Source organism: Phocoena sinus, chromosome 4 (assembly GCF_008692025.1).
Source record: "Phocoena sinus isolate mPhoSin1 chromosome 4, mPhoSin1.pri, whole genome shotgun sequence".
NCBI lineage: Eukaryota > Metazoa > Chordata > Mammalia > Artiodactyla > Phocoenidae > Phocoena > Phocoena sinus.
The window spans coordinates 11612311-11638085 of NC_045766.1; the positions used below are offsets into that span (position 1 = coordinate 11612311).

The 25775-nt window shown below is 36.7% G+C and overlaps 1 protein-coding gene across 6 annotated transcripts in view; it reads right to left on the reverse strand.

The window, feature by feature from the left end:
- Nucleotides 1-25775, reverse strand: part of PIK3R4 (phosphoinositide-3-kinase regulatory subunit 4) — a 74055-nt gene that overhangs the window by 38139 nt on the left and 10141 nt on the right. For 4 of the 6 annotated variants that reach the window (XM_032630514.1, XM_032630509.1, XM_032630510.1 and 1 more), the window contains 6 exons: nt 24682-25264; nt 20209-20343; nt 18404-18625; nt 13075-13248; nt 4856-5001; nt 2701-2904 (listed from right to left, as the gene is read on the reverse strand). In XM_032630514.1, coding sequence (XP_032486405.1) covers nt 2701-2904; nt 4856-5001; nt 13075-13248; nt 18404-18625; nt 20209-20343; nt 24682-25264 — 1464 coding nt within the window. Of the gene's footprint in view, nt 1-2165; nt 2310-2700; nt 2905-4855; nt 5002-13074; nt 13249-18403; nt 18626-20208; nt 20344-24681; nt 25265-25775 lie in introns of all 6 variants that reach the window. The other 2 variants (XM_032630513.1, XM_032630512.1) reach the window with 2 other exon arrangements.

A 25775-nucleotide genomic window follows, 5' to 3' on the forward strand; every position in this document is an offset into this window, starting at 1 on the left:
CTAGGCTGCTCTGGAAAGGCCTATTTTACTCACACTGTATCTCAAGTGTCCTCAAGTGGTCCTACACTAAAGAGCACCGCAGAACCCCAAGTAAAAAAAAATTCTGCAGGAGGTTTCAGAATTCCCACTTGCGGAGGCTAAAAACATGCCTCTTCCCTCTGTATCCCTGACTTTAGGAAAAGGATTCAATTCCTACCTCCAAAGCGCCCCCTGGCTCCAAGCCTCCTCTAGTAATCCCAAGAAACTCGGTAGTGCAGGGACCAAAAAGAAGGAAAGGCAGAGAAAGGGCTCGCAAAGGGCTGGAAGAGGTGAGCCGCCCAAGGACTTCTTCCTAAGTCCACATAAAACTCAAGCAAGCCTTTCAGCTTTAGCTCCCTGTCCTCTGTTTATTCTGAGAGGCAAGGTGGCACAGTGAGGGGCATGTGGAGTAAAGACAGGTTCAGGTTCCAATGTTAGCTTTGAAACTTACTGAACTGTGTGCACACAGGAAGTTAATTAACTAGGCTTGCTGAGCTTCAGTGTTCTTATCTAATAAAATGGTGCTAACTATTGTTCAAGCTTATTTCAAGGACAGTCACACAATATAGAAGGTATAGACTCACTGTATGTACTCAAACAACGGAAGCCAGTGTTGTGCTGTTACTTCTGAGGACCTCAGATACTCTGGCCTGCTGTTCCTTCCACCAGCAGCAACTACAGCTTAATAAAGAGTATTCCTGCCCCTGAAGAGTCTCCTAAGATTATTATTCACAGAAACAACATAAAACAGGGAATTCCATATTCCTTTTCCACTCATACAAATGAGAGATGAATGAATACATCAAGCACTGACACGTAGAGGAATACAAGTCAGTGGGTTTAGTGATTTCATCATGGCACCAGTGATGGGGGCTGGCACCAAGGGAGCAGCAATGGTGGGAGGGTTTGAGAGAAGAGCAGTAGGAAGCAGGAAGTAGAAAGGCTATAGAAATTGTCCCGTCCCTCTCCCTCCTTTTACCCATGGCAATGGAAAACTGACACCCGCAGCAAGGTGAAAAGCAAGTTTTAGGAACTGCAGTGGCTCCCTGAAGTAATTAATGACTTACAAAGAAGAGAAAACTTCAGTATAGAAGCTTTCAACTTAATATACAGGATTTGCAGGAGAGAGAATAATACAAAGAATAGCACCACCCAAGCTCAAAGAAACATCTAAATTGGGGTGGTTTTTACTGCATGCTGAAATCTTGTTAAGGATTACTTACTCAGGAGAAACAACTGAAAAATGTGATTCAATACCCAATTTTCCATAAACTGGAAAATACATCTAATGTACAAGCCAATGTTAAAAGAAAACTCAAAGAAAAAGCTCTCTGGCAATTCAAGTCACATCAAAGGGAAGTCCTCTGAAATATAGGAAATAGAACCACTGGCCTAGAAGGGACATTCAGAGGCAGCTCTAGTTTCCAGATAAACTTAGACCTAAAAGAACCAAGATGGTTATTGACCAGCCTCCCACAGAAGCCTATCCCAACATTCAATCACCCAAACCAATGTCTGGGCATCAAACAGCACTGTACATTCAGTAACAAGTACAATACATGAAAGGATTTACAGCCCAAAGCTGAACAATTCGCTCTCTGCGATGGAAGTATTTCCTCATCTTCTTTTCTCTTAGACAAGACAATGACTGATACTCATTCTCTTAACCAAGACGTCCTGCAGACTTAAGGACAGTCAGGTGTCCCTCAGTATTCACTTTAAGTCTCAAAGAACATTTATTCAGAAACCATAGCCTTTATTTCTAACCAGTTTCACTCCTACCTTGTCTTCTCCAGGATCCACACATCCCTCCTAAAACAGGATGCTGAATCTAGATTTAATATTTCTAAAGAGGACTTACCAATGCCAAGCATAATAAAAAGATCACTTCCTAATTCTAACGAGATTTGTTAAAAGGATCCAAATTCACAGACTTTTAAGATATAGCAGTAAACTGCTGGTTTATTCAATCTAAGACGCATTACAAACCCCAGTTATTTTAGCTGTTTGCACATAGTGAAGACTCTCTAAATTCGAACTGAAATAAACCAGGATTTTCCTGCATTGCATCTGTGTTTTGTAATGTTCCTTTTAACTGAATTTCATTATATTTTTGATGAAATATGAAATGCAATCAAGAATATTACTTGGGCTTCCCTGGTGGCGCAGTGGTTGAGAGTCCGCCTGCCGATGCAGGGGATACGGGTTCGTGCCCCGGTCTGGGAAGATCCCACATGCTGCGCAGCGGCTGGGCCCGTGAGCCATGGCCGCTGAGCCTGTGCATCTGGAGCCTGTGCTCCGCAACGGGAGAGGCCACAACAGTGAGAGGCCCGCGTACCGCAAAACAAACAAACAAACAAAAAAAAAAAAAAAAAAAAAAAAAAAAAAGAATATTACTTAAATCTAAGGTTATACCTACTCTTTCCCTCATTTACATAGCCAGTAATCACAAAAAAACTTACTAGGTCTCTCATGATTCCTTTATTTAGCTCAATCCAATGCCTTATCATCATCATAATATGTCTTAGATACCAAAGCAAATGCATATTTGCCAGATTTATTTACTCATTTGTTATGATACAACTTAAAATATTTTTAAGTATTTTTAAGAGTGACATGTATACCTCAATGTTTTTATAAATTTTGCATTTAAATGTTAAGATTTCAGAAAGGTGATACAACCTGTGAGAGCAATTTCTTCAGAAGCTGTGCTATGGCAGGGTCCTCAGGTGGAGGGCAGTCAGGAAGAGACCCATTTCGTTTCTTCTGACGCATGTGAAGATGTCTGAACAAGCTAGTAATATCTTTAGACCTCAAAGCATAATCAAATATAGAACGACTTACTGGCTCTTTTAAAACACTGAGTAGAACAAGTTTTCTTTCAATCTATATTAGAAAAATAAAAAGAATCAGCCAAAGATACAACATAGAGTACATCTGTTTTCAAATTCAATAAATACATAACCTGTGTAAAGTTAACATAGATATTCATTTTCTAAGAAAATGGGAGATATCAATATCTGCAGTTTTTGCTTAGAAGAAAAAAGAATACCAGTGACCTTTAGAGAGCTACGGTATTTCTTCATTCATTGTTAGCATCTGAGTAGACATCTGTGTCTATCATACTTGAATACTACTAATAAATACTCAGACTAGAAAAGTTTAGATCCCAAGTTTTCTAGATCCCAAAATGTCAGATGACTTCCTAGATCTAAAAAGTACCTGCAGTTCACAGGTCAAGTAGCCAAAGGTACTGATCCAGAGAAGATGCTCAACAGCCACAGGGCCACCCTTCAGTCATCAGGTTTTCCCAATAGCTTCAACCACTTCTAAAAAACTTTACTCTCTCCACAGAGTTCATAAAATCCCTCCTTTTTTAATCCCCAAGAATATTCTCCTTGCCAATGCACTTACAATAAAAAGGATGAGCATTACTAAACAGTAACCAAGAGGACTTTCTTTAGATATATTTAACTACCTGGAAAGTTGGCCAGTAGAAACCAGCATAAAAAGGTATCTTTTGTCTAATCCAAACTGCAGAAAGGTAAAAATTATGAAGCATATAATCAGTCTCTCAACTCCTGAGCCTGGCCTTTCAAAATATAAAACAATGATAAAAGAAAAAAGTAATAATAATAATAATTTCTGAGAAAACAAAGAGAATGGTGATTTCTAACAAACCACTTATATATCAGATTTATTTTAGTAAGCCACAACTAAAAGTTATTACAAACACATGCAATTTTCAATCCCAGAAACACTTTCTCTTTCTTTCATTATGAGTTTAAGAGCCTAACTTCTAAATACAATATGTAGTCAAAGTAGTAGGAATCTCTAGACCTGATTTCCAAGGAAGCCTTAATAAACTTCAAAAAGGGGGGACATATTTTCTAGCAATATTATCCATCTTTCACGGATATATAAACTTTTCTTGGGATAAAAATTTTTAAATCTACAAACTCTATGAAATAGAGAATGATGATTTCACAAATTGGATTAATCTATTATGAAAAGTAAGGATTGAAGGCAGTCAAAGCCACTTGTTTGCAAAGGATATCCAAGGCCATTTTCTCCAACCATAGGGAAGGCACACTGGGGCTTATACAAGTAAGAGAAAGCTAGAGAGGAATGGGAATTTGCAAAAGCAAAATTAGATTTTTAGTAAAAAATAGGACATTTTAGGATGTTTTAACAGCTAGAATCATCTCTCAACAGTCCATTCAATTTAAATATCTATTTTGATAGTTGGCTGTCCAGCAAAATGAAGGGTATAAACACTGACAAACTGGTAAATAACTGCCTTGTACAAACCAAAGACCCAAAGTTTATCATCAAGTGCTACACTGCTTGGTAAGCGGGGGGAGGGAGGGAACAAGAGGGGTGGGGTAGTCATTAGATTTAAAAAAAAAAAAAAACAAAAAACAGAACCAGTTAGTGCTCCAAAAACAAACTTCTGAAAAATCCTTTTTCAAATTTATTATAAATGTGGAGTTGGACTGAAATCAGTTATACTTTTATAACGAAAGCAGGTCCATTAATATATGTTTCTGCTATATTTCACTTAATACCAGATGCTTTACAACACTGCACAAAAGGAAAAAGGATGAACTACCGAGTGCTGCATTACGTACAACATGATGTACATGTAAGTCTCTTGAACTTCTCTCACCTTCCAATGTGTTTGTTCCATTAACATTAACTAGCTTGAAAGGAATGTGAAAATGCTGTAGCCCAATTTAAATCTTTAAAATTTTAAATAAAAATAGGACTCTCTAAACCTTTCTTTAAAGGGGCACAGTTTGGAGGGAAGATGGATTCCAAGTTGGAACATGCATACCTGTATTATTGGTTGAGTAATATATGGGTCAAGGTAAGGCATCAGTTTGCAGTAGACATCAGCTGTGCTTATTTGGTGAGCTACCACTGTGATAAATCCCACAGCACCATAGCGTATCCACAGATTGGGATGACACAGAAAAGGGGCTAAGAGGGAAAAAAAGGTATGGATTAAACGATGTTCATAAACAGTCTCACACTATCAAGATAAACAAATTTTCACCTTATAACACAATTGATAAAGAGATTATACCAAATGTTACTATCAGGTTGCCTTCATATACTCAATTATCCTGGGACTTAAACTGAACCAAGTGAACATACTGCTATTATAATATTTCCTACCATAAATATCAGCAATACCATAGAAGAGTAAAAATAGCTACCTCTTTTCTTAGGATTTAAATTGTTATATTTTTAGTCAGGGCTGAAGATCAGTGGGCATATACTCATTTACAAGACTAGGTTAAAAACTATTGGAGAGAGACATAAAAAGTCCCAACAGTATATAGCAAACTATTACTCCCCCACCCAATACCTCCACAAAGTCCAAGGACATACCATTTACAACATAAAGGACAAAGAAACTGAGTTGTTTCTCCTCCAAGCCACAGCTTAAATTAAGGGAATGATTTCGCCTGACTGACATTCTTTTTAATGCAAAGATTTGATGACATCAAATACAGTACTCATAAATTCATTCACAAGGCGTTATGAATGGAAACTAAAAGCCAGAAAACATATGATGCCCATTCTTAAAGAGTTTAAGATATAAGAAAATTAAATGAATATCTTTTCACAGCTTTTATTTTAACTATTTTCTGTACTACACCTAAAGTCAATGATTCAACTAACGGAAGTAAGATTTAGAATAAAATTCAAACATCCAAACTAACCTGATTTAGAAAAAAATTCAAATTTCTAAAAGCAAAAAAAAGTACTTGTTCTGAGGATGTAAAAGCATCGGCATTTAGAGTATACAAATTTCAGAAGAAATTCAGGCTAACAGAGAAATAAGAATATTATCACAGTGATGTCAACATCATGGTGGAGTGAGATGCTCCCTTTGTGTCTCCCCTTTTATCTACTACCAGTAAAACATCCACAACTCAACAAAGGTGCCTCTGCCCAACACACCAGATGCAGGAGAATTCCACTTATCTGTACAGCTAGAGGTGGGTGGACTGGAACAAACAGAGGAGGTAGAACCAGGAGAACAGTACAGGTGGTGACTGTAGTCCTGGACCTCTGACCATGGCAGCTAAGCCTGCAGCCCCAGAGAACATGGTAGCAGCAGGGGAGGTGTACACATGACTCTGCCCTTCCCCCACAGCAGCAATCACAGGTAACTGGGCAGCAACAGCAGTGGGGCCTGGGACCCCATCCCTCCAGCCACAGAGGCACCCACAACTCTGGCCCCCCCACCTCCACCCACAGCAGCAAAGCCCTCGAACCTTACAATTCCAGACACGGCAGAGATGCCCATGCAATCCCAGCTCCACCCCATCCTCCCCCTCACCCTGTGACAGTGGAGCCTGGGACTCAGAGGATCCTGGACGTGGCAGGAGAGCTCACTATCCTGGTGCCCCAGGCAATGATGCCAGCAACACTGGCAGCAGCAAAGCACCAACAACACCAGAGGCACAAGAAGCAATAATGAGGTCACAGGGCGACACCTCTAACAGAGGCAGTGGAGGGTGGAAACTGTAGACTCTCAAATATAACCAGAGGCAGCTCAGGTAAAAGAAATTAAAAACCTGTGCTGTCGGGCCACTTACTGGAAAACAAAGAGAAAGACCTCTAACTTCCAACCTGTTGAGTCATTACAATCAAGTAGAAAGGTTTTTACTACTTCAAAGGCACAGGAAGAGGAATAACTCATCAAGCACCATGAAGAACCACAGTAACACTGTACCACAAAAAGGAAATGAAAATTCTCCAGAAACTAAAGTCAAAGAATACTGAGATCTGACAGAGAATTCCAAATAGCTGTCATGAAGAAACTCAACGAGCTACAAGAAAACTCACAGAGACAGTTCAATGAGCTCAGGAATAAAATTAATGAACAGAAGGTACACTTTACCAAAGAGACTAAAACTCAAAAAAAGAAACAAACAGAAATCTGAAGCTGAAGAACTCAATAAACGAGTTGGAGAATGCAATTAGAAAGCACTGGAAATAGAGCAGACCATATGGAAGAGAGAATTAGTGAGCTCAAAGATAGAAAACTAGAAATCTAAAAGTAGAAGAAGAAAGAGAAATAAGATATTTAAAAACTGAGGAAATTCTACAAGAGCTATCAGACTCCTTTAGGAAGGACATAATTAGGCTAATAGGTATCCCAGGAGAAGAGAAGGAGAAGGAAACAAAGAGTTTATTTAAAGAAATAATAGCTGAGAACTTCCCAAGCCTGGGGAAGGAACCAGATATACAAGTCCATGAAGCTAAGAGAACACCTAATTACCTCAATGCAAAAAGACCTTCTCCAAGACATATTATACTAAAATTGTCAAAAATCAATGACAAAGAAAGAATTTTAAAGGTAACCTACAAAGGAACCCCACTCAGGCTACCAGCAGATTTCTCAGCAGAAACTCTACAGGCAGGAGGGAATGGAATGACATTCTCAAAACACTGAAAGATAAAAACTGTGACACAAGAATACTCTAGCCAGCAAAGTTATCATTCACATATGAAGGAGAAATAAAGAGTTTCCCAGACAAACAAAAGCTGAGGGAGTTCATCAACACTGGACCTGTCATCTACCAGAAACAAAAAGGCAGAAGTAAATAGAACTTTGAGTAAGGTGATAAATACACAGACTCAGAAAACAGCAACTCTTTATGAGAACAGGTTTTTAAACACTTTATTATAGCATAATAAAGGAGGTTAAAGGGGGGAGGAAAGCAGAAAAACTAACTATAGCTACTTCAATTTGGTAACAAACTCACAACATAAAAGGGATCGTTTAAGACAACAAAATGACAAAGAGGGAAGCGGAAAAGGACAGAACCCACAGAGGTAAATGAAGATGCCATCAGTAGAAAAAGGATTATTTTACCTATGCGATGTTTTATACAAACCTCATGGTAACCACAAACATAAATCTAGAGCAGAGACAGGAAACATTAAAAAAATGAGGGGGGCTTCCCTGGTGGCGCAGTGGTTGAGAGTCTGCCTGCCAATGCAGGTGACACGGGTTCGTGTCCCAGTCTGGGAAGATCCCACGTGCCGCAGAGCAGCTAGGCCCATGAGCCATGGCCGCTGAGCCTGCTCATCCGGAGCCTGTGCTCCGCAACGGGAAAGGCCACAACAATGAGAGGCCCGCGTACCTCAAAAAAAAAAAAAAAAAAAATTAGGAAACTGAGAAAAATATCACAGAAAACCACCAAACCAAAATGGCAAACAGAAACACAAGGAAAAAGAAACAATGAAGATATAGAGCAACCAGAAAACAAAAGATTAAATGGCAGTACTAAGTCCTCATCTATCAATAATCACCCTAAATTTAAATTGGTTGACTTCACCAATCAAAAGACACAGAGTGGCCAGATGGATTAAAAACAAGACCCAACTATATGCTGCCTCCAGGAGACTCACCTCAGCTCTGCAGACAGACACAGGATCAAAGTGAAGGGATGGAAGATGACACTCCAAATTACAGCCTAAAGAGAGGGAATGTAGCCAAACTCATATCAAGTAAAATAGACTTCAAGCCAAAAAAAGGTAACAAAAGACAAAGATGGACAGTATATAATGATAAACAGGACGATTCATTGAAAAGACATAACAGTGATTAATATACATATATACACCTAACATAGAAGCACCAAAGTATACAAAACAATTATTAACAGACCTAAAGGGAGAAACTGACAGCAACACAGTAACAGAAAGGGCTTTAACACCCCACTTACATCAATAGGTAAATCATCATCCAGACAGAAATAAACCCACACGTGGACAACAAAAGAGCACAGAACATACAATGGAGAAAGGACAGTCTCTTAAATGGTGTTGGGAAAACTGGACAACTACATGCAAAAAAGTGAAACTAGACCACTATCTCTCACCATACACAAAAATTAACTCAAAATGAATTAAAGACCTGAAAGCACACAACCACTAAAAGAAAACATAAGCAGCATGCTCTCTGATATCAGTCTTACCAAAATCTTTCTAGCTATGTCTCCTTGGGCAAAAGAAACAAAAGCAAAAATAAATAAATGGGACTACACCAAACTAAAAAGCTTCTGCACAGCAAAAGGAACCATCAACAAAACAGACAACCTACTGAGTGGGAGAAGATATATGCAAGTCATATATCTGATAAGGGGTTAATGTCCAATATATATAAAGAACTCATACAACTCAACAACAAAAAAACAAACAACCTAAACAAAAAGTGGGCAGAGGAGCTGAACAAACATCTTTCCAAAGAAGACATACAGTTGGCTGGCAGACACATGAAAATATGTTCACCATCACTAATTATAAGGGAAATGCAAATCAAAACTACAATGAGCCATCACCTCTCATCCGTCAGAATGGCTATTATCAAAAAGATGAGCAATAGTAAGTGTTGGAAAGGATGTGTAGAAAAGGAAACCTCATATACTGTGGGAATGTAAATTGGTGCAGCCACTATGGAAAACAGAGTGGAAATTTCTCAACATTCAGAACTACCATAAGATCCAGCTATTTTGGGGTATTTATCCAAAGAATAAGAAAATACAAATTCAAAAAGATACATGCACCCCTATGTTCACCATAGCTTTATTTACAATAGCCAAGATATAGGAGCAACCTAAGTGCCCATCAATGGATGAAGATGTGGTATAAATATGCAATGGAATATTACTCAGCCATTAAAAAAGGTGAAATCTTGCCATTTGCAACAATGTGGATGGACCCTGAGTGTATTATGCTAAGTTAAATATGTCAGACTGAGAAAGAAAAATACCATGATTTCACTCATATGTGGAATATAAAAAACAAACAAACAAAAAAAGTAAAATAAATGAACTAAACCAAACCAAAGCAAGCATATACAGAGGACAGAGTAATAGTCACCAGATGGGGAGGGGCAGGGAGGAGGGCAAAATGGGTAAAGGGGATCAACTGAATGATGATGGACAGAAACTAAATTTTTGGTGGTAAGCACACTGTAGTGTGTACAGAAGTAGAAATATGTTGCACACATGAAACTTAAATGATGTTATAAACCAATGTTACCTCAATAAAAAGTAAATTTAAAAAATAAGAAATGATTAAAAAAGTACTATTTCATGCTAATATTACTTATATAAATAGGGGAAGAGGAGAAAATTGTTCAAGATATCTGTCTCCAAAGTTCTCCCATTTCCAATTCTTCTAACTACACATGGAGGTGGTTTTGATTATTTCATAAACACCCTGCAGCCTCTGAGATGGCCAACAAGGGAGGGCTGGTTGTTTCCCTCTCACAACAGAGAAAATGAGGACTGGAAAAACCATTGAAAAATCTCCAAAAAAGAAATAAACTCAAGATGACCTGGCGGAGTTAGGCACTAGATGAGGCTGAAATAGTGGTCCCAATTCTTTGTGTTATCTCTGTTATATGGTCACTCTTGCCTGGTGCTCATGGTGTACAAAGGGTATTTCTCTTGTCCCTCCCTCTTGTCTAAGACACAGTACCTGCTCTAGCCAGTGGAATGTCAACAGATGTAACACAGAGGCTTGAAATGTGTGGCAGAGCTAGGCTTCTGCCATCACCCAGAACATAACCTGGGTGGTTGCTGCCCCTCCAACCTGGGCCCCAGAATGAGACAGATAAACCACAATCACCACAGGCGTCTGGGAGATGCAAGGCCTAAAGCAGAGCCACCCACTGAGCTCACAGATGCACGCTGAGAACTTGACCGAAGGATTTACTGGGATTTTGTGGTTGATTGTTGTACAGCATTATTATATCAGTCAGTAGCTAACTGATACAAAGAACCTGCAAGACTCCAAATACAAGAAACCAGAATCAAGGATTTCCTATAAAACATCCAATACATTTCCAATTATCTGGGGACAAGAAGATGGAAAGGTGAGTTTTCACAATGTCTAAGTGGGAAGAGTGTAGTTTTTAATCATGATAATCACCACCACCACCATAATTCCCTTTAAGAATCACTACAACAGGCTAACCACGCATAAAGACAGAACAGAGAGATGCATACAGTTTATCACTTGTTTTAAGTAAGTAGGTGTTTCTAAGTTATTGAAAACTTTCTTCTTTTAAATAGTTCAAAATGCCAACAAGTGACTATTTGCTTGATTTTTCTCAGCAACGGTTTTTTTCCTCCCCACAGCTAGTACCAAATTCAGTTCCAGTTCTAAGAAAGCATCACACCCAAAAAGTTGTACCACATTAGGTTTATTCTATATCTAAAGATAATAATTTATTTTGATACTAAACTTAAGATACATGAGGACCCCATATGTTCATCCTATGACCAATGACTAAAACCCATAGGACTCAGAAAAATTTCTGCAAAATTTGACAGGAGGGGTAAAAAACTATCTTTTATGATAATTTTTGCTTAAAAATGGATGGACATCCATTTTGCAGATAAATAAAATGCTAGTTATATGCCATATTAAATCTCAAAAATAATTTCCAAATAATTAGGCAACAGAAGGAATGTATTATGTGAAATTAGAGTATACAAGTACATATTTATATACAAAGATTTTCATTAGAATGAAGAAAATCAAAGTCGAAAGCAAGAAAAACTCGACCCTTAGGAGGTAATGCCACTTTCACAGGAGAAAAAAAGAAAACACTGATGTGAGAATTCACACAATGAGAATGAGCAGGAAAATATTCCAGGCAGCAAGATATGTGTGTTAAGATGATACATTTTCTCTTTAATATTATTATGAAAAGGGGTGCTTTCTACGTCTGCCTTACACTACACAGGATAAGAAATTCAAAAAACATTCTAACATCTTTCATTATATTAATAATTTTTGTTTCCCAAGCTATTAGCTCTTTTAAAAATTAAGAAGAAAACAGAGATGACTCCCTCAAGGTTTAGCACTCTGCAGCTTACACAAAAAATCAAAATCATTTCAGTGTAATAGAGATTTTTATCATGATTATGTTGCCAATACTCAAAACTTTTCTATTAAATTTGTCACTTTTTTAACATAATCATCAAAAAATTCAAACCAAATTAGTGTTACAAACTAAAAGAATGATTATAAATATTAAGAGTACAAAATAAGAAACCTATATAGGCTCAGATTTCCAAAAAATTTTTCTTTTAAAAAGCTACATTCATGCCTAAAAACTTCCAGACATTTTATACCTACTATCTAACCATCTAATTTCAACTATCAAAATAAAAACTCCTTTGTCTTTTTTCTCTGAGGATTGCCTCAAGAAAAACCTATTAACCAAATCTAACTAATTTTGGCTTTCTATAAATTTTCTTGGCAAAGCATTCAGCAGCAATAAAGTATTTTATCTAAAAATGCAATTTCCTAAGATTTCACGTCTTCTCAGTGCAAAGCCAACTTGCAATCTTATCAATACATTGGTTACTTTCTTAAAATGAAGTGTTAAGAAGACTAAGAGCTTCTAGTATTTTTAATTTTACAATGTGTCACATGTACCTGTTTGCTCTTATTCTGAACTTTAAGTTGATGGACCTAGATAACTGTTATAAAGGTCAAGGAATTAATTCCTTTCATTGTTTAATAAAATTACTAACAGTAGTAACGTCAATACTACGAATGCTTAACTGGAGATCAGTGCAATGACAGAAGTCACAGACAATCCTCCACATCCAGTTTCAACTTGATTAATGGTCAAGTGTCCAAAAACATAAGCTGACTATTCAGAGCAGTTAAAGACTTAATGCACATTGTGTTTCAAAAGAAAAAAAAAATCTTCATTTTTCAAGGATCATCAAGACTTAACTACAGATTGAAACAAAGGTATATTTCCCAACCTGGGCTGGAGGGCCAGTGCTCCTGTGTGTGTGCCTACGTGTCGCTCACATACATACAAGCATGCAGGCATAAGCATGCACATGGGTGTGCACACACAGACACACACAAAACAGGGACAATGAAGCTGAAAATCTCACTCTAGATTGCCTAGAAACTTTACAATGCCCTATCAGTTGTTATTTCTCTTACCACTCCCTAATTTTCCCATCCTAATTTTGAGAAACAAAAACTTACCAATATCACTGGCAAATTCATAGACATGGGGTTTTTGCAGCAGCCCTAACTGGCACATACAGGTAAGGGCATTAAGAGCTTTCACAATAACAAATTCCTCAGCATCACTAAGACCTTGTTGCAACAGGGGTTTGAGAATTGAGGAGCTTTGCCAGCCAACATAGGCGGCAACACCTGAAAAAGAGAAGCAATATTACATGACTGTTTTATACCTGAAAGTACAAATGCCATTAAGTAAAACAATAAAATTAATCAAAAGTCAAATATATCGAGCAACAATCCAGGCAGGGACGCTGCATTTCCTACCCAGCAAAATAGATGAAAAAGACCCACACCAATGCAAATCTGCAAGAAATTCTGCGGCACCAAGGGAAAAAAAGATCCTATGAGCTTACAGAAAGAAAAATACAGATTCCCTAAAAAGGAAGTAGAATCAGACTGGCATCAGATGATCTTCAGCAGCAATGTAGGCTAGAAGACAACAGGGCAAGACCTTCAAGGTTATGGGCGAAATTTTATACCTAAACTGTCAATAAAATAAGAAAACAAAAATAAGTCATTTTGAGACATGCCAGGACTATATGTGTTTACCTCCCATGCAAACATTTCTAAGAAAGTACTTAGGGATGTACTCCAGGAAAATAAAGAAAATGTAGAATGTACAAAATGGTAGATATAACCCAGGAATTCAATGGGGAAAAAAGGATAATAGCTAGTAAAGAGCTAGAAATTAATCAGCCCAAATTAGACCTAAAGATCAATAAACTTCGAAAATGTTATCAAGAAGAAAAATGGAACAGACTACAAGCAATAGATAAAACCGGTAAGAAAGAAGCTAGATAATATAAAGTGAGGAAGGTATATTACTTTTCTCTCTAAAAGGAAAACAAAAAACTCTGAAACTCCATGACAAACAAAAAAGTTGTTCAAGAAAGTCATAGTGTAAAAATGATATAAATTAAAATGTGCATTTAGTAGTTTGCAGACGATAGAAAAAAGAATCCTTGATGCTATAAACATTCTCATCAAGTGATAAAGGAGTTATGGCATTAGAATTGTGGTGAAGCAGTTATAAATATAGTGCACTACTTGGCTCTAAAGTCAATAAAAGTTACACATTCTTAATCATGTAAATTGTTTTGAATTTTCAGAATCAGTCTATACAAGCACAAAAGACTTTAGTACAATTACATAACAGAATGTAAATATTATCAACTATGAAAATGCAGTTGTTTAGTTGAACTGTCAATTAACAATTAGTTGAATTATTAACCAACAAAAGAATTAGAATGGAAGAAAAACGAAAAGAAGGAAGGGAGGAAGGGAGGAAGGGAGGCACTAAATTTCTTGTAGTCCAAGTAAGAAGTAGACCAATAAGAAACAGGTTGAATTATTTAAAGTTATAAAAACAAAAACTAAAGATCTACATCTCAAAACAGAGGCGAAGGGGGATTGGGGTATGATATGAGTGAGTTAAATCTTCATGTGGCATACGAAAAAGTCAAGAGATAAAGTGTAAAGTTGATAATCCTAAAAAGAGTAATATGAAAATACTATTTAGAGACATGGCAATAATCACCTGAAGATATCAAACCAAAACCACAAACCAGAGTAGGTGCCTCTGGAAAGTGCAACTATTGCCTTCCATACTTACTTCATATATTTTGAGTGATCTGCAAAAGCATATTTCTACTGTATTGAGAAATAATTTTAGAATTTTTTTTCTGTAATAAAAGAAAAAACGCTGTCTAAAATTCCATTGGATTATATTTAAAAACTTTACAAACTGAAATGTATAATGAGCTAAAATAGCTCAAAATATTTTGGAAAAGAAGATTGACATCTGGGAGCTTACTCTAACAGATACTAAAGTTGCTTATAAATATATAATAATTAAAATATAATATAGCTATAAAAAGAGTATAATATTGAGTACAGAAGTAAAAAAAAAATCGATGGAATAGGATATCTAGAAAAGTAACCCTAAAACATATATGCATGCAACAGGTGATAACAGAAGCTTCACAAATCAATGGAAAATAAATGAAATGTTTAGTAAATAGTGTTAGGAAAATTGGTTATATTTCTGAGAAAAATTTAGATTTCACCTCATACCACAGCCCAAAATAAAGATCAATTAAACAGTTCATATTTTTATGTGAAAAAATAAAGCATTAAAACAAAGCAAAACAAAACAGACATGCGCCCAACAAATTATTAACCTAATTCTGAAATGGGAAAATATTTAAGCACAAAAGTAAAAAAAAAAAAAAATCACAAAGGAAAAGATCAAATAGACAACACTAAAATTATTTTAAAAGACATAAAAAATAACAGTCAAGTTATTTGAGAAAAGTGCCATAGAAAAGATAAAAAGTTATTGTTTTTAATGTATATATAAAAGGCTCAGAAAAAAATCAATAAGAAAAGCATAATACCATCAAAAAAGGGGCCAAAATAATAAACTAAAAATTCAAAGAGTAAGAAACATGAATGAGTAATCAACATGAGAAATTTTTTTCACCTTCACTGATAAGCAAATAAATATACACTAAAACAAGTCATTGCTTTAAGCTACCAACAGGCAAAGGTTGACTAAAGCCTATTCCACACTGGAAGGCTGTGCAGTACTATCAAACAATGCTGATCAGAGTAGTAAATGATATAATCTTTTTGAAAAGCTTATAAAATGTGTCAAGTTTTAAAAATATGTTCATATTATTTAACTCAGTAATTAAAATTTCAGACTTCTAGCCTAAGAAAATAATCAGGCAAATATTTATGTAAATAATTATGTGTATAATATATGGTTGACGAAAGTTCAAACAATTTAAATATTCAAAAGAAGAGTTAAATAAATTTTGATAAAACTGTATAATGAAATATTTCTATTAAATTATGGTTTCAAAAAAATTTTAATGACATGAGAAAATGCTTAGAATATACATATGTTCCTAGAAAAAGGTTTAAAAAATAACAAGACTAAGAAGTAATATAATACATACATAGCACTTATGTGCCAGGCACTGTTACATATGTTAATTCATCTTATCTTCGCAACAACCAGTGAGTTAGGTAATATTATTATTCCCATTTTACAGATAGGGAAACTAAGACACACAAAAGATTAAATGATTTCCCCTAGAACCACAACCAGTAGGTGACAAAGCCAGAACTTGAACCCAGAAGTCTGTCGCCAAGAGTGCCTGCTCTTAGCCAGCACACGACAAGGCCTCACAGATGGCAGAACGGGACGATGGGTGGAAGGAGAAGGCAAGGATGACCCAAAGGAAGAAAAAACCAAAACATTAACAGAGGCTGTACGTGGGCTAGAGGATTGGAGGGGATTTGTTTTCTTCAAGAATTTTCCAATTTTTCTACAGCAAGTACATGTTACTTTTATAAACAAGCAAAAAAATCAATGAAAATCATTTTAAAATGAAAAAAGAACTAACATAAAGGCCATTTTTCGGGCTTCCCTGGTGGCGCAGTGGTTGAGAGTCCGCCTGCCGATGCAGGGGACACGGGTTTGTGCCCCGGTCTGGGAAGATCCCACATGCCACGGAGCGGCTGGGCCTGTGAGCCGTGGCCGCTGAGCCTGTGTGTCCGGAGCCTGTGCTCCGCAACGGGAGAGACCACAACAGTGAGAGGCCCGCATACCGCAAAAAAAAAAAAGAAAAAAAGAAAAAAAGGCCATTTTTCAAAGTACACATGAATTAATCAATAGATGAAGTTCCAAGAACCACCTTTTCCCAAGAAAAGAAATAAAAATAAGATTATTTGAAAGAAGAGCGCATGAAAGACAGAAAGGTGTGAGAAGCATACTGAATTTAGAAACTGAGTTAGATGGAGTCCAAGATGGAGGGCTGACATGAATCAATAAACTAATGTAAAAATTAAAAACAAACTACAGATGTCTGAAAAGAGGAGGTACAGTAATCTCCAGTTATAACAAAGCAAGAACAGCAATTTCAAGGCTTTTCAAAAGTAGTAAGTACCCTTTTCTCCAAAACATTACACAATAATATTCGCAAAAATAGGAATACTGTTGCTATATGAGTTTCTTTCCTTTTTTAATTTTTTAGGAAAAACATCCAACAGCAAACCTTTTAGCAGTTACTTTCCCAGATTATTGGAAATCAAAATCTAAACCCTATTACAGCCTTCTGCTACTACACAAGAAAGCTTGGATACCTGCAAAGCTTTCCAGTGTGCAGAACAGTCTTTAAATCTTTTGAGTTAATAGACAAGCTTTATAATCATGTGTAAAATGATATAAAAAGGGTTAGTGGGTAATTTTAATAATATGGCTTTAGCATATAACATTTCATAAATGACCCAAACTAAAACTGAAAAGGTCAGTACAATCAGGTGGAAAATGATCAGTTATTACTCCAAAAAGAAAAATATTAAATCTTGTGTCAAACATGACAATCTACCAAAATAAAGTCCATTTCTTTCTAATTTTGAATCTAAATGCAAGAGGAGTCATATGCATATAAAATACAAGATGTCTCTCTTCTTTAGATAAATCTGAAAATTAAGAATTACAACATTTTGAAAAAGTAGGAAAAAAGCTGATTAAATTTTCACAAATTTTCAGTTTACAAAAAGCAAAGCCTATAAGCTTTAATTCTTTCTAATTAGATTGATTTTCAATCATAATTATACTTTGTTATTCTCCGATTGTAAAAGTGATGCATGTTTACTATAGAAAATTTGACAAACATGAGATAATCACTGTTCACATCTTAGTATATTCAGACCTGTTATTGTTACCTTTACACAACTGGGTTCAGTCATTTTAATAATATTTCATGGTACTTTCCCAGGTCATTAAATTTTCTTTTAAAACATACTTTTTAATGACCACATGGTATCCCTTTATAAGGGTATATCAGTTTTATTAACCAATCCCTTGATCAACTAAGATACTTCCATCAGGGGCTTCCCTGGTGGCGCAGTGGTTGAGAGTCCGCCTGCCGATGCAGAGGACACGGGTTCGTGCCCCGGTCCGGGAAGACCCCACATGCCGCGGAGCTGCTGGGCCCGTGAGCCATGGCCGCTGGGCCTGCACGTCCAGAGCCTGTGCTCCGTGACGGGAGAGGCCGCGGCAGTGAGAGGCCTGCGTACCGCAAAAAAAAAAAAAAAAAAAAAAAAAAAAAGATACTTCCATCAACCAAAAGCAGCATGAAGACAGAAATACCAGGAACTCATTTCATTACTAATAAAATTTGGTAGTACTGTCACCTTTCAGACTGCATGAAAGTATGTTTGAGAAGATAATTCGAATCTTAAAGATAAATTTAAAAACAAGCAAAAAACATACCAACTATACTATCAAAAAAAGCTCCACGCAGATGCCAATCATTTTTATCGTTCAGGAAAGTGATCATGTGGGACAATAAAACATCATTGGCTTTCTGACGTCCAAAGAATACACACAGCCGTGTTATTCCATTTTCCATTAAGGTTTGTTTCACGATATTTTCAGGGTCACTTAGCAAAGTGACAACTTTCTGCTGGACCATTTCATGTAAGGCTTGGAGCTCTAAAAAAAAGGAAAAATATGATCAATTTTCTTTTCTCCAAACATATAGACCCAGTCTTTCTCACTCCTTGGAGAAAAGAGAATGATTACAGAAGCCACCAGAGAAAGTCTATAATTACTAAGTTTTTCCACTACTCAAAGCTCTGAAGGATAGTTGGGAAAATGAAATACAGATTGAATAACATCCTAATAAGCAGATGCCACAGGCATGGTTACTATCTCACTAGTTAATCTATAAGGCTCAAAGAAAACCTATGGGGAAGCACCAGAGGAAGATCATACTGCCCCAATAAGATCAACTTAATCAAGGACTTGAAATTACTAGACTGGTTCAGGATATAATCTGATGGTACAGGGCAATCCTTTGAGAAAGCATTTTTAAAGGTCGGTTAATTATATTTTAGAAAGCCAGAAAATACATTGCAAGTCCTGACAAGGCTTTACATGATCTAGCCACTGCCTTCTTCTCTGACCTTATCACCTACCTACCCTCCCCTTTTCATTTATTTATTTACTTAGCTGTTTGTCTTTTCCTTACTGAAACAATCTCAAGAGCAGGGATCTTTTCTGTCTTATTTACCACTATATCCCTAGTGCTTACAGCAAGCACACGAATTGCCTGATGCAAAGCTTATGTTTAACAATTATCTGCCAACTAAATGAATGAGGGCAGCCACTGTCAAGGGAAAAGGCAGTCTGAAAGGCACAATTCTATGTTCACATTAAGAAAAACTTCAGATTAACTCCCCAAAAGTTTTAATGCCTAGCTTCATTATTTAAAAGGTCCAATTACATGGTTATAGGATGTAGGACAGTATTATTTTCTAAGTAATTCCGTGAAAAAAAGTGAGTATTTCCTTTGTGATACATCCTTCTATAAGTTTAAAATTATTCCAGTGTCTTCGACTCCAAATAATATTTGCTGCATAAAATGATCCATTCTAACAAGTAACTGAGACACTATACAGTTGTCTATTAGCATAAAAATCTGAAAAGTAGACTTCTCTAGTTTTTCTGAACTAGAAACATCTTGAAATAGATCTAAGTACATTATTTGACTTCTAAATCTTTAACATAATAAACATTCATTAAAAGCCTGTTAAAAGCTGTGTGGATGTAGAGAAACTTGAGGCAGGGACTCTGACCTCACAGAATTTACCATCACATTGTTCCTTTACAGTAAAAGGTGTGGGTTCTCATACATAAATCATAGGTAGTATGAAAGAAACACAGTTTATGACTGAGGACACTCAAAATATACTCACATAAGGAGAAAAGGTTTAGATTCTTTGGCTATGGTGTTTCCAATGTTTTCTCCTTTTATTCTGTGAGAATTATATAATTCAGCTAGCTTTGCTGTTGACACAAACCAATTCTGGCTGAAAAACTACTGAGCTTAGAATCTGTGGTGACAAGTTGGTCATTTTCTGGCTAGATAACAATGTATAAAAGAGAACAGTCAGACAGCAGAATCCTTCCCTCTATAAATCTGGTATTCTTTCATTTTACATTAAAATTGTAAGTGAGAGTTTGTTGCAAGTTCACATCAGCAATTCATTCTAAATAACAGAAAATCATACAACCTGTGTCATAATTTCCACTGGGATGTGTAACTTCATCTATTTCTTCACTATTTGGGTCATTTTCCATACTGAGATTTTTCAACTGTACTAATTCCAGGAATCTCAAAGCTGTTTCTGCCAGCAGAGCTATGTTTTCTATAAAAGGAAGAAAATTCATAATAATTATAATCATAAATGTGTGTAATACTTATAATTTTTCTTCCCTAAGTCTTAATACATATAAATAATAATTAAGACTAAAGAAAAGCAGGACTTTTCAACTTAGCACTTAACCTAATCAGACTTTTAGTAACTAATCTCATAACCGACAACTATACCCAAACTACCTGTTTTAATAATAAATCATAAGCTTCTTTTAAAAATACAGAAATGTACAACATGATAACTATAGTTAAAGTTGCTGTATGGTATATATGAAAGTTATTGGAGTAAATTCTAAGAGTTCTCATCACAAGGAAAAACATTTTTTTTTCTTTTTATTATATCTACATAAGATGATGGACGCTAACTAAACTCACTGCAGTAATCATTGCACAATATATTTAAGTCAAACCATTATGCTCTATACCTTAAAATTATACAGTGATGTATGTCTATTATATCTCAATAAAACTGGGAAAAAATACCAAATAGCCCAAAATATAGCACTCAAAACATCTGAGGCAAAAAACCTGAATACTTCCACAAAGACCTACCTTTTAAACAGTTTATCAGGTAAGAGATATGCAGTAGGCTAACAGAGAAACACATTTTCACATTAAAATCACAGATCAAGCTGGCCTTTGGAATCACACAGACCCTGGCTCAAACCTTGACCCTGGGGGCTTCCCTGGTGTCGCAGTGGTTAAGAATCCTCCTGCCAATGCAGGGGGACACGGGTTCGAGCCCTGGTCTGGGAAGATCCCATATGCCGCGGAGCAACTAAGCCCATGTGCCACAACCACTGAGCCTGCTCTAGAGCCCTCGAGCCACAGCCACTGAGCCCGCGTGCCACAACTACTGAAGCCCGTGCGCCTAGAGGCCGTGCTCCGCAACAAGAGAAGCCACCACAATAAGAAGCCCGTGTACCGCAACGAAGAGTAGTCCCCACTCGCCGCAACTAGAGAAAGCCCGCGCGCAGCAACAAAGACCCAACGCAGCCAAAAATTAATTAATTTTTTTTTTTTTAAACCTTGACCTTGGCACTTACTAGCTGGCTGCTTAACCAATCTGAGTCTCAGTTTCCTCATACATAACTGAGTCACATCCACCTCAAACAACCATTACCAAAGTGCATCAACCCTTATTGGACTGCTTTACAAGTGATACTCTGAGGTTCTTAGTGAACCAAAGCGCCAGACTGTTTGTCACACTCCTGCAGTGGTCTGTATCTTCTCCTTTCTCTCTGATCATCTATTAAGACTATTTATACTCCTCACCACTGTGAAAGTATCTACTTCTAAGTTCTGCTATCACACTTGCTGTTAGCTATATCTGCTCTTTGCTTATACTTTCCTCTTCCTTCCATTTTTATTTATTCCTGTGCCTCTATCCTTCTTCTCCTCCCACTTCCATGTTTCCTAATATACGACTATACCCGCAAAGACTGCACTCTTTTCCTTCTCAGCTGTGAGTAGCACTGAACATAAACTACCTTATTTTATTGATTCTAAGACTCACTTTTTCTTCACTTTTTAACATCTCCGAAATTGAGATGCATCCCACAATAACTGACATTTTTGAGTCTACTGAATACAGTGATTCCCTTCATCCTGGAGTCCCATGCCCCACTGCTGCCAGGTTCAACACTGTTCTGAGTAGAACAAACATTTACCTCTAAATAAGCAAGTTATTAATACCCTGCAATGCCTGCTCACCCTAAAGATGGGAGAATTCTACACCATCCCCTGATGGTTCTAGATGAATATCCCCACTTTAGTGAAAATATCTTTATTAGGAAAAATCTCTTACTTTCCGGGGCACCTCTCAAGTCTGAGCAGATCTATGTTTATCTCCCCATTTAAGTTCATAAACTACAACACACTTGTCAGTTCACTTTACACAAGAAACAAATCTAGACCAGCATCTCTGAGTTTAAAAACAATGCTATAAAAGAAATTTTTAATTGATTTTTAAACTTTTGTAATTACTGACATGTGTGGTTTAATTACACTTAACCATACAAGTTCAAAGAGACTTTAGATTCTATCTAAAAAGGCAGCTTTATCATGCACTAAGCCATGGTTCAACATGGCTGGGTGGCATAGGGCACTGCAAGGTCCTGGCACTGACCCTGGGTTACCATGGACTCTTACCACTAAGACCCAGCACACTTGGGTAAAATAAAAGCAGGTTGCTTCAAAATCAAGGTCTAGACCAGCAGCTCTGAGAACTGAGAAAGAACTAGTCCAGATACACTTTGGTCGTGTCCCTTAGCCTCTCCCATCCCCAATTCCTCAGCTGGGAAATGAAGGCACTATAACATCTACTGCTCAAGGTTGTTCCAAGTGTCAGTTTCAAGAGATACACAGATCTTAAAATCTTAGAATCTAGAACCTATTTTAGAATCTCTATATCTTTTGCAACTAACCCTTGCAATCCTGAGCAGTATGTACAAAACAGATTTTTCAATAAACAGTAGCTATTGTTTTTATGCTGTGACTGCTAGAAATTGAATATAAGTATGTTAATATGGTACCTACACATCAGAACCTTACCTACTTACCACAATTGAGAAAAGACCAAGATACACTGGGCCAAAAGTAGGTCATAATAGTCTAAACATACAGCTTGTTTTTTAAAAATCATAAGCTTTTCTTTCATTTAATTTTATCCAGTTCAATTACAGTTGATCCTTGAACAACACTCGAATTTTTTTTCAAGAGTACATACTACAGTATAACACAATCCATGGTTGGTTGAATCCACAGATGTGGAACCATGGATAGAGGGCTAACTATAAATTATATGGGGATTTTCAACTGTGTGGGGGGTCAGCGTCCTTAACCTCCACGTTGTTCAAGGGTCAACTGTATTTCTCTTTATCAAGTGAATTGTAAACATGCTTTGTTCCAAATGATAAACTTGGATATGTCTTAAAGAAATCCTGAATTTTCTAAGCCTAAAATTTTCTAAGCCTAAAATTCAGAAATCCTGAATTTTCTAAGCCTATAAAGCTATGGAAATCAGAAACCATAAATAAATAGGCAGATGGATAAATATTTTTAAAAATACATATTTTTTAAAAAGCCAACAACCACCAATCACTTTGTGGATGTGCCTAGCCATAAAGACAGAGTCCAAAGACCACTTTTCATATTCTGTTAAAATAATGACAAGTAAATCATAAAATAATGAACTAATAAGCAAGTATCTTTCAAAGAAAGAGACAATATCATCACCACACGTTATGTACTACTTACAAAGACTTCAGAATTCCTGATTTCCATCAGATTACATTTTAAAAATAAATGATGAAATTATGTAAATGTTTCAATGACATTTTCCATGCAGAAATAAGCATTCAAAATTAATTTGGGGAGCTAAAAATATGAATCTGTATCACTTATTTTATGAGAATTACAAATAAAACAGGTAAGTTTGTTATATAACACACTCACCTCATCACCAAAAAGCCACACTTCTTAAGCATCATAGTAACTGAAAGGACCTTAAAATTCAGTAACTTAACAAACGGGCTAGGTCCTTTCAACACCAATTTACCCAGCAAAATTAACTTTTTCAACAGCAATAGACTGTTATATCCTACTACTGATATTCAAACAAACGTATTTGTTCAGAGAAACTTTACAAAGGCCTAAAGACACTAGACCTGAAGCACATACTTGTGAACATTAGTCTTACTCCAAATTAAATATAATACTCCCAGGGCTTCCCTGGTGGCACAGTGGTTGAGAATCTGCCTGCCACAGCAGGGACACGGGTTCAAGCCCTGGTCTGGGAAGATACCACATGCCACGGAGCAACTAGGCCCCATGAGCCACAACTACTGAGACTGCGCGTCTGGAGCCTGTGCTCCGCAACAAGAGAGGCCACGATAGTGAGAGGCCCGTGCACCGCGATGAAGAGTGGCCCCCACTTGCCGCAACTGGAGAAAGCCCTCGCACGGAAACAAAGACCCAACACAGTCATAAATAAATAAATAAAATTTAAAAAAACAAAACATAAAAACAAAAATACTGCCGCTCTGCTTCCCAAGCTTTGGACTAAAAATAATAATACTCCCAGTAAAATCATAAGATTCTGGTATTATATATTTTTCACTTAATAATTCTGATAACCTCAAAAATAAGGATACACACAAAGCTTGAGTTCCAGGAACAGATCGGCTATGAATATTATTAAAATGTACACAAATGGTTCAAGGACCAAAGTTCACTCTTGGAATTCCCAAAGATGTCAGAGAAACAAGAGGTATTATAGTCACTAACTTCAAAAATATGAGTGGTTATTACTTGGACAATAAGCTCTTACCAGCATAGGCTAGTCTAACAATAGTAGCATCATCCTGGGCTAAGTGGGCTATGCCTGGCAGAATATATTCCGGGTAGATGTTAACATCATTGCGAGGAACCTCTTTGACAAGAGCAAGAACTTTGGTCAACGTCCTCAAGGCTTCAGCCCTCACTCTAGGAACGGAGTCACTGCTGAAATGCAAAAGATATGGAGTAATACGATCCAAAAGAATTTCTACACTTAGTCTTGGGGCCAAATGGAGAATAAGTTCCAGAGCAGCAAGCTTGGAATCACAATATTTAAGGGTCTGTAGGCAGGATGTTATAACTGACACCAAGATAACCAGCCCATTTTCCTTAGGCTCTCCTTCTGCTTTCTCTGGCAGATCATGTCCACAGAGATTGTGGATAATGTTGCCCAAATCCTTCCTTATAACCAGAATACGCTCATCTGCAGAAAGAAATGTTTCCTTGGCAAACTGGGCCATGTAGGGCTGAAGGAAAGTGTAAAATATTTCAGGAAAGGCATTGCCACGCTGCTGCTTTAAGTAATCTTCTGCCTCTAAACGTTTATCTGGTTCCCGGTGAATCATCTGAGTTACCTATACCAAGGCAAGAAAGAGAGTAAAAAATAGATTTGAGAACAGAAAATTAAATCAAATGAAAGCTACAACTGCAACTTAACACATGATTTAAAGGACATTTGAGGTAATTCTGACTCTTTCTAATCTTTATCTTTCAAACTACTTTCAGAACCTGACTACTGAGTAATATGTGACTCTACTACCATCCTATGAAGCAACAAGAAATCATGTATTAACATACTCCAGATGGGCCAGACACATAAAGAGGATTACCCTTAAAAATTAGTCAAATTCACTCCTTTCACAGTTAAGAAAAGGTAGGCCCAAATTCATAAAGTTACTTAGCCTACACAACATGATAATGAGTGCCACACCTAGAACAGCCAGGTATGCCAACTCCTAATCCAGTGTACTGTTCACGGAACGTGAACTAAACTGGCTTCCTCTGGAGCATCTTATTTCTTAATATTTGCCATTCGTAAGAGAAATCAAAATGCATGTTTCCCTACCTTACTAAAGAATATTTTAA